This window comes from Momordica charantia (assembly GCF_013281855.1).
Source record: "Momordica charantia cultivar OHB3-1 chromosome 3 unlocalized genomic scaffold, Mcharantia_2.0 BLBB01000003.1, whole genome shotgun sequence".
Taxonomy (NCBI): domain Eukaryota; kingdom Viridiplantae; phylum Streptophyta; class Magnoliopsida; order Cucurbitales; family Cucurbitaceae; genus Momordica; species Momordica charantia.
Window position 1 is genome coordinate 19,216,270 of NW_028275161.1, and position 9,745 is coordinate 19,226,014.

At 37.3% G+C, this 9,745-nt stretch overlaps 1 protein-coding gene across 3 annotated transcripts; it reads left to right on the forward strand.

Moving 5' to 3' along the window:
• Positions 1-1,192: 1,192 nt before the first annotated feature.
• On the forward strand, positions 1,193-8,782 carry WAVE2 (SCAR family protein). 3 transcript variants are annotated; one of them, XM_088121691.1, is made up of 9 exons: positions 1,193-1,598; positions 2,717-2,880; positions 3,453-3,576; positions 3,667-3,796; positions 4,134-4,201; positions 4,275-7,584; positions 7,689-7,790; positions 8,289-8,396; positions 8,479-8,782. In XM_088121691.1, exons 1-9 carry the CDS (start codon positions 1,444-1,446, stop codon positions 8,527-8,529), a joined length of 4,212 nt encoding a protein of 1,403 aa, XP_087977817.1. In that variant the 5' UTR covers positions 1,193-1,443; the 3' UTR covers positions 8,530-8,782. The 3 variants fall into 3 exon arrangements, with proteins under 3 accessions (XP_087977817.1, XP_022139965.2, XP_022139966.2); XM_022284273.2 differs by having other exon boundaries at positions 1,195-1,598; positions 7,686-7,790; XM_022284274.2 differs by lacking the exon at positions 1,193-1,598 and having other exon boundaries at positions 2,740-2,880; positions 3,442-3,576; positions 7,686-7,790.
• Positions 8,783-9,745: the final 963 nt, after the last annotated feature.

A 9,745-nucleotide genomic window follows, 5' to 3' on the forward strand; every position in this document is an offset into this window, starting at 1 on the left:
AACATGACGAAATTTAACTTAAAAAAATAATCATTAAACTAAGAAGAATTAATGAAAATTTCACCGAATCAAAACAAACAGTGCAATTGGGTTCAGATGGCATCCAAAATATTTTGTTATTTTATGACATTAAAAAAAACATTAGAAATGGTTTTGGATATTAAAATGAACCGAATGAGACAAATGAAATGATCAAATATTTATAAGAGGTGAAAAAGTCAAATGTAATAAATTCAGATCTATGAATTGCATTTATTTATCTTATTCTTGTCCTTGTAGATTTCTATCTCAAAAAGCCGTACATATTTTCAACTCACTTCCATGAAAATAATTTAACTTTTTTTAAAAGAAAAATAAATTTGATAATTTGCTTAATAGTGTTGGATGATGATTTTGTGTTTAATCACCATTCTTTTTTTTTCCTTTCTGAGAAATGCTTAATCAATCATTAAAAACTAACAAAGTAAAAAAAATTTAAGTTTTTAAAATTGACTAAAATCTTGAAATTTTAACCTACTTAACAAAGCAATTTTAAAAAATATACCCTAAAAAGAATATTCTCTCATAAAGTGCAATTGAATGTGAGTTCTGATTGTGGAAAGACATTAAAGTTTGTAATGTGATGGGAAGGTGAAGTAGTTTTGTTCATAAAGAGATTAGGTGGGAAATTAAGTGCTACCAATACCATTCCATTCACTACACAATCAGCCAATTCCCTCTTTATTTTATTCCCATTAATTAATTAAAGTTTCTCAACAACTATATTAGTATTTTATTTAGTTACCCTAATAAATATACCATGATCTAAATTAAATTCTTAACCAACAAGACAGTCTTTGTCGATATTTAGTATATGAAAATGACCTGAAAACCCGAAATTGAAAGAAAAATAAAAACAAAAACATGTAATACAAATTTTGATTTTCCTTATTTATCCAAAAGAGTGGGGTCCACCAAGGAGCTGTGGGGGCCATGTTTTTAAGGTCTCCGGTGGTTCACGGCCTCATCGGTCCGACTAGGATGAGGTCCATATCCAGTCGGACCAACCCGAGCTAGCCAGCGCATAGCGGGACACGAGCGTCATTTTCTTCAAACAATTGTGGGTTTTTGGTATTTTGAGTTTGCGGCATTGAACGAACTCGAAGGATTTTGTTTTTCTTTTGTGTTTTGGTGGGATTATTAAATATAATTTTTTTTGTTTTTATTTTCTGGAAAAGAATGGCTTCAGGAGTTGGCAATGTCCTACAAAACTCAGAAAAGCTCGCCCTCTGCGGCAGTTGAGCTGCTCCAATCCCCGCACCAAACTCTCTCTCTGTGGCAACTTGGCTCTTCTTTTTCCCCATTTCAGCTCCATTGCAGCTTCAATTTCACCGCGCTTCCGTTTTCCATCCGTAGCATTCACTTCGTGAAATGCAGAGAGGAGCTACGAGGAATTAGAGGAAGATGCCGCTGGTGAGGGTGCAGGTGAAGAGCGAGTTCGAGCTCGGAAACCCGGAGCTCTACAAGCAGGCAAACAATGAAGACCCAAAAGCTGTGCTCGACGGTGTAGCTGTTGCTGGCCTCGTCGGGATCTTGAGGCAGTTGGGCGATCTTGCTGAGTACGTTTCTTTGCTATTACCTGCCTTGCGCGTTTTAATCTCAAGTAGGGAATTAGGCCTTTCGCTTAGGTATTCATGTTTGTGGCTATTTCTTACGTCTCGTACTGTTTAATGAGGCTTAAATTAGTGGGAGTTAGAGGCCTCTTACAACGGGAAATTTCGGAAATATTGAGCAACACTTTGAAATCGATTGTTTCACTTATCTACTCGCGTGAGACTTGTTGTTCTTCCGTTTCTGATTCATTTGATGGAAGCTTCGGTTTTGTATCTTACTTGGGAAACAACTGTGGGAAGCAATAGAATACAGTCAAATCAGAATTATTTTTTTGGGATTTTAATTTTATATTATTTAATTTTATAAATCAGAATGTATTGATCTCCATAGTTACTGAGAGAGATCACCTACAGCATGACATAGTCAGTTGCTTCTAAAATAAACTCTAACGAAAGAGTTGTGAATAATATTTTTTGTTTTTTAGCTAGAACCAGTCATTATTTTTAGTTAAATTTACCAATTTAGTAGTTCAAATGATTAGAGAGGGGTCCAAAAGTAAGCCAAAGAACACCATATGGAACTTGGATCGTAGAGCTGTTATCTATTTCTACTTATTCTTTGCTTTCTAATTTGGTTGGATTGAACTTGTTGTACCTTACAGGGAAAAGTGAAGGAATGAATTCTGTTAAATCAGAATTGCGTTCTGCTCTTAATTATTGAGGGAATGATTTCACTGTTTGTTCTTACTTGGGTACTGGATGGGACGGATCTGTTGTTAACTTGTTGTTTCGTTTTTCTTTCTCTTTTTAAAGCTTAAAATAATTGACATACGTGCAATCTTTTATATGGTCATATAGGTTCACTTAAAAGTAGTGATAGACCATTAGAATTTCTTTGGAAAATAACAAAAGTAAAGCCTACAGTTTTCTGAAAGGTGACTGCTAGCTCTGTGTTGGTATCTATTCAGAGTCCTTGAAATAGGCTTTCGCTTGATTGTTCCTTTGTCCAATGCAAGTATGCTCTTTCTTTTTTAGTACAACAAGGGGTTGTGGGTGGGGACAATGCAAGTATGCTCTAAAAAACATTTAAACTAATGGGAATGGTATCATCTGTTTTGTTGTAGATTTGCGGGGGAGGTATTTCATGGGTTGCAGGAACAGGTGATGACAACAGCTTCTAGAAGCCACAAAGTGTTGGTTCGTGTCAAACAGATTGAAGCTGCACTTCCTTCCCTTGAGAAGGCAATACTAGCTCAAACAAGTCACGTTCATTTTGCTTACACAGCTGGTATGACTCAGTTGCCGCCCAACTTATTAACTTAATTTGTTTCAATTTTTTCCAGTGCTATCAACTTGTCATTAGAAGTACTTGGGACCCGATGAGATAATACCTTATCAATTTATACAGTTGTTTTTTTCCACAGTGTGAAACTTTTCTCTCGGTTATTTTCAAAAAGAAAAGAGGAAGTGCACATTCCAACCATTTCTATATGTGTCCTTAAGAAGAATAGTTAGGCTTAATAAGTCTTCTGTTTTGTTTTGCCACGGCACCTATATTCAAGCATGCTGCTTTAGCCAAAAACTAAGGTTATATCTTGTGGTCACATTTGTTTAAGATAATATGCAAGGAGTTTGCTCTTTGCTTTTATCTTGTTAAGCTTAAAACCATCACATTCAATGTCTTGTGTAAACCATAGCGATATGTAGTTACAGTTACAAGTTCACATCCAACATCCTGATTGCAAACTGGAGTTTGATAATGGGTTTATGTAGATGTGCTTTTGGAGTGGCGTGGTTTCTCTTTTGTGACTTTTTGACCAAATTTGCATATTTGTATAATGTTAAGCAGTTGCTTTGCAGGTTCTGAGTGGCATCCTCGTATTCGAACCGAACAAAATCACTTCATCTATCATGACCTGCCACGATTTATTATGGACTCCTATGAAGAAAGTCGTGATCCCCCACAACTGCATTTACTAGACAAGTATGATCACTTCTTTATCTTTGTTTACCATATTTCTCCTTGTTGATAATGAGTCGCAAGCTTGACAGTGCTGTTCTTCTTTCCATCCAGATTTGATACGGGGGGTCCTGGATCTTGTTTAAAGCGTTATTCAGATCCAACATTCTTCAAAAGAACATCAACCTCAGGGAAAGTAAGCTTAGAGAAGGTCCGGAGTGACAAAAAGGCTCAAAAGATTAAGGTATGCAGTGAAAAATCGAATTGTCTGTGTTACATGCATTTTCTCAGTCGGATGTACCTGCATATCTTTTCAAATAAGCGGTTAACTTTAAACTTCTTATTTATATGAAAGAAGTTAATGTATGAGTTATTTGTTGCCTCCACACCATTATCATCAATTATCAGCCTTTGGTAAGGCATTAACAACAGCAGGAATGTAGAGTCATAGTGTAATTTTATATTCTTGAAATCAAAACTTGGCTCCTTTATCTTCTCTTTTCATTTTTGCAAGTAAGTTTAATGCATCAGTTTTGCTGTTATGAATTAGACATTCTGACAAATTAAGTGACAATGCATAGAGAAAAAGATCATTGGTGCACAATGGAGAAGTGATACATGGTGCATCAGTTTCCAGTCTTAATAGCAGGTATACTTGCTAATGATTAACTTTGTAACGTTTCTTCTTTAATTGAATGAATCACTGACAACTAGATATGCAGCTTGCAGTTTACCTCCCTTACCAACCAAGGCGCTTCATTTTCTCAAACTGCTACAGCTGATACGACGATGAAATCAGATGCTGGGGACTCTTCAAATTCTTTTGATTCAGGTACCGGGTCAGGATATGCAGGAAACGTTTTGAAATTAGGTTCTTCCATGCAAACTAAAGAACGGGAATTTAGGGAATCTTCAAGTTCAAGTTTGATGCAATTTAGCGATGCTGTTGATTCAGTTGTCCCAGATGAACAAAGGAGGATTGTAGATGATAAATTTCAGTATGCACTAGAGGATCAAAACGATTTGAGTTTCTCTTCTCATGTCACATGGGACGAAAAGGCAGAAATAGTGAAGCCCAGGAGTCAGCATGGTGTTAGTGAGAAGGCAGAAATAGTGTGGTCCAGAGATCAACAGGATGTTAGAGAAATGGCAGAAATAGTGCAGCCAAGAACTCAACAGGATGTTAGAAATACGGCAGAAATAGTGCAGGCAAGGACTCAATGGGACGTTAGAGAAATGTCAGAAATGGTGCAGCCAAGGACTCAGCAAGATGTTAGAGAAAGGGCAGAAAGTCTGCAGCCAAGGACTCAACAAGATGTTAGAGAAAGGGCAGAAAGTCTGCAGCCAATGACTCAACAGGATGTTAGAGAAATGGCAGAAATGGTGCAGCCAATGACTCGACAAGATGTTAGAAAAATGGAAGAAATGGTGCAGCCAAGGACTCCACAAAATGTTAGAGAACTGGCAGAAATTGTACAGCCAAGGACTCAACAAGATGTTAGAGAAATGGCAGAAATAGTGCAGCCGAGGACTCAACAAGATGTTAGAGAAATGGCAGAAATTGTACAGCCAAGGACTCAACAAGATGTTAGAGAAATGACAGAAATAGTGCAGCCAAAGATTCGACAGGATGTTAGAGAAATGGCAGAAATAGTGCAGCCAAGGACTCAACAGGATGTTAGAGAAATGGCAGAAATGGTGCAGCCAAGGACTCAACAAGATGTTAGAGAAATGGCAGAAATAGTGCAGCCGAGGACTCAACAAGATGTTAGAGAAATGGCAGAAATTGTACAGCCAAGGACTCATCAGGATGTTGCAGAAATGGTGCAGCCAAGGACTCAACAAGATGTTAGAGAAATGACAGAAATTGTGCAGCCAAAGACTCGACAGGATGTTAGAGAAATGGCAGAAATAGTGCAGCCAAGGACTCGACAGGATGTCAGAGAAATGGCAGAAACTGTGCAGCCAAGGGCTCAACTGGGCAACGTAGAAAAGGCAGAAATAGTGGGACCAGGGAGTCAACAGGATGGTAGAGAAAAATTGGAGATAGTGGAGCCGAGCAGTCAACAGGACAACAAAGATAAAGAGTATGAGGTTCTTGTACCTAAATATACCTTGGATCCACATGAAATGGAAGACTTTTACCTCAGGAATGATGAACAAATAAGCATGCTAGCTAATGATGGCCACCAGTCAGAATCAATTTACGATAGGAATGTGTTTGATGAAATTGAAAGTGAAACAGACAATTATATGGATGCACTCAACACCATTGAATCGGAATCTGAAACTGACCTTGACTGCCAGACTAAACGAGAAGTAGAACCATGCTTGTCCAATATAAAGTGTGAAGCAGAAGATCCAATGCACGACCTCCTTGAATCTAGTTTGAATCCTGATATTACAATTCTTAACCTGAGTAATGATCCTCAAAAGTCCTTTGACAAAGGTATTATTTCAAATTTAGTTTCTTCAGATAGTTTTTACCATGATCAAAGGCTTGAAAACACCTTGAAGGTTTCTAGTCCTGACCGTCCTCAAGTAACCAATTTGCATGGAAAAGAAATTTCCACATTGGAATCTGATATTAGCAATTCCTTCCCTCCCGACTCCACTTCTAGTTTAGAGGATCACTCAGGAATTAGATTATTGAACAAGGTGCATGAATCCGGAAAAACTTCTTTATCCAGCAATCCTTCAGATAGGTTTTGGACTAATGGTGGCTTGCTAGGACTTCAGCCATCGAAACCTCCTTCTTGGGCTGTATCAAATGCTTCTAGTGAGGACTCAAGTAAAGGTGAGAAACGTGGCCCTTATGATCATGCATATGTGATCAATGGTAATGCACAGGAAATTAAAGTGGGTATTTTGCACAAAGATGGTATTAACAATGAAAAAGATTCAACTTCTAATAAGTCTTCGTTGCACCATGGTGATCAGAAATATGATACATCTGGTAATATATTAAGGACTTGTACTCCATTTCAGGAATTGTCAAGAGGTGATTTAAATGCCAAGAATGAAAGTTTTAGTATCAATAATTCGAGTAATGGATCTAGTTGTGCCCACATGAATGATATGGTAAAGCCAAGTGCAATAATGGCTGGAATTGCATCTCCAGCCGTACCGGATGTCAATGGCATGTGTACTCGAACCGGTATGGAGAAAGATGAAAACTCCAATCAAATTTCTGGACTTAGCGACCAATTGTTTGTAAATGGCTTTCATAGAAAACTGACACTAATACATGATGAAAGTTTTGAAACGACATCTATTTCCAAAGAGCACTTAGGCTGTGATTCTCCTATAGATTCATGTCCCCCTTCGCCTCCACTTGATCACATGAAGATCTCTTTCCATCCTGTTTGTAGCTTTGAACTTTCAAAATTGAAATTGAAATTTCCCGATGGCAGTGAAGGCCGTGGAAGCACAAAGGACATATTTCCTTCATTTCAGTTGGCCCCCGAGGAGTCTATTTCTGTGCATGAGATTGGCTCTGAGTCTGATGATGACACATTCTGTAGGTCATCTCCATGTATGTCAGATGATTGTCTTAGTGATCACTCTAAGTCAAATTCTGACCTGTGGGAATCAGATGACACTCCAGAAAGCAAAGGCCAGAATTTGTATGATTTACACATGTCTCAGATGGATTCTTCATTTGAGCTTGAGGGGATCCCAAAGAATGGCATTACAGTGGTTTGTGGAAGTGGAAGTTTAAACACTAGGAATGGCATGGATGAATCCCTTGCTGGTCCTTTACTTGATCTTCCATGTTTTGACATTGTAAACCCGGCAATGAGCGAAAGAATCAACAATATTGATGCTGTGAATCTTCTTAAGTCGCAATGTTCAGATAATCCTACTCCAGCTCCACCACCTCTTCCTCCTGCGCAATGGTGCGTTTCAAAAGCATCCTTAGATATGTCTGAAGACCAGAAGGATTTAACAGCTAATCCAAAACAGGTGGAACCAGTTGTCTTCCAGCAGCAAATAACTCATGAGTCCATTGAAACCAAACCAAATGCCAAGGTAAATTGGTAGTTTAGTGGTTATTTTGACAACAGATTAAAAAGGTTAGAATGATGTAAGTTGCGGGAAGTCATGATTGCTAATGCATTTGTTGAATGTAGAAGCCAGAGCAAGTGACGATGCATGATCAAAAAGAAAAAAACCGCATTGGAAATGGAAATGTGATGGATGCTAGGGAAGATTTCCTGCAACAAATTAGAGCAAAGGTAAACAACCTTTCTTACGTTTTTTATGAATATTAATTTCCTCCTATAGATTTTGTTAGATTCTGCTGGAAATTGAAATTCAATGACAATAAACCTGTGCTACATAAAATATAGTTGGTTTTATTCCTTGCACAAAGCTATCCAAATCAAATCATTCAAGCTCAGTTTGGTTATGTTGTTGGTCCCATCTGTATGCCAGCGCCTGCAGTTAGTTATTGATAAAACCATAACTTGCAGACAATATAGTATTTGCACAATCGCACGTCGGCCACCATATACATTCATAGTATTCTAATATGAATAACTAGAAGTACGGCTCCTTACTGAATTGTAAAAGATGCCCTTGAAAATTCTTTTTACATAATTTTTGTTGTTTAGATTCTCCAAGACATGTAATTAAGCATTATCACTTCGAATTACATATCAAGATTTACAAATCATATCAAAAGTGATAGTTCTTATTATTATTAACTTATTCTCAACACCATGATACCCCAGTCATTCAACCTTAGACGCACAGTGACTGAGAAGCCGACCACTACAGCAGGACCCGCAACCCACGTCAAAGTCACAGCAATTTTGGAGAAAGCCAATGCGATCCGCCAGGTTCTTCATTGTCTTGTTTTCCTACTCTGCACTACATCGTTGTACATAAAAGACTTGTCATAACTATTGAGTAATTTCTCAGGCTGTTGGAAGCGACAATGGTGAAGATGACGATTCCTGGAGCGATGGCTGATGGCTGATGGCTGATGGTTGATACGAAACGTATTTTTCCCCAAGAAGCAATTCTCACAGAGGTGCTAGTCGTTGCATTTGTAATAAAATATATAATATATCTTTGTGAATAAGCTCATTTCCTTTTGTAAGATGGAGTAGTAGAGTTCAGTTCACCCTGTATCTTATTTTGGCCTTTTGACTTATATTCCCTTAGGATCTGTCAATTCCCTGTAAACAACGAGGATTCAAATATTAGGTGTTGTTTCAACATACTTGCAGCAAGCAATACAGTGCATAAAAAAAAAAAGCCTGAAAGTGCTTGTAAATTAGATTCTTTTAGTATTCACTTCTTCCCCTGCAATTGTTTTCCCAGTCAATATTAAAAAAAAAAAAAAAAAAAGTGTTGAAACAGTGTTGTATTCCATTCCATGTAAGAAGAACTAGTGGACAGGTAAAGTAGCTTGGTAATTTCCTGGTGACTTGTTAAAGTATATAAAGTACCTTTAAAGTCTCTAAAAGAATCATTCAAACAAATACTTAAAAACAAAATTTAGTCAAGTCTTGCTCTTGTAATATCGCAGAAAATGCAGAATTTGATTGACCAAGAAAGAGCAACTTCTGATTAAAGAAAGTCCTAAATTAATTGACAAATTAAAGTGCAGTGCTAGCCTTCCCATGCCAGTCTGGCTTTTCGCCTTGGCAACTTGGGATTATTGATACACTGTATCTATATGATCCATTACTTATATTTATCTTCATATCCGAGTCCATATGAACCAACATCTTGTATATAAGTTAAATACATAAAAAGCACAATTCTTGTAAAAATATTATTTACGAACCATTGTTTGACTAGATTTACTATTATTTTGAGTCAGATCGAGTTAAATGTATTTATCATTAGTTTGACTCGGGGTGTGAAATGAGAGGCCAGCTATTATCCACATGGAAGTTTAACCTTGTCCAACCAACAGCTGATTGGTCCAACTAAGGAAGATGGGAATGATAGGTGTTATTATAAAATTTGTTGCACAATTGGAAGGCAAGCATCTACTATACTATTCAATATGGCTTTGGCTAAGGCCTATCTTCTTCGATTCTTGTTTGAGAAATAATAATAATTATTATGGGTTTTATATTTAGAGTGTGATAGGGAAACTTCCCAACTTGCAGCACTGATTGGAATAAACAGTGAATTAATTGAAGAATATAAAAAAGAAAAGGACTTGGTTTGT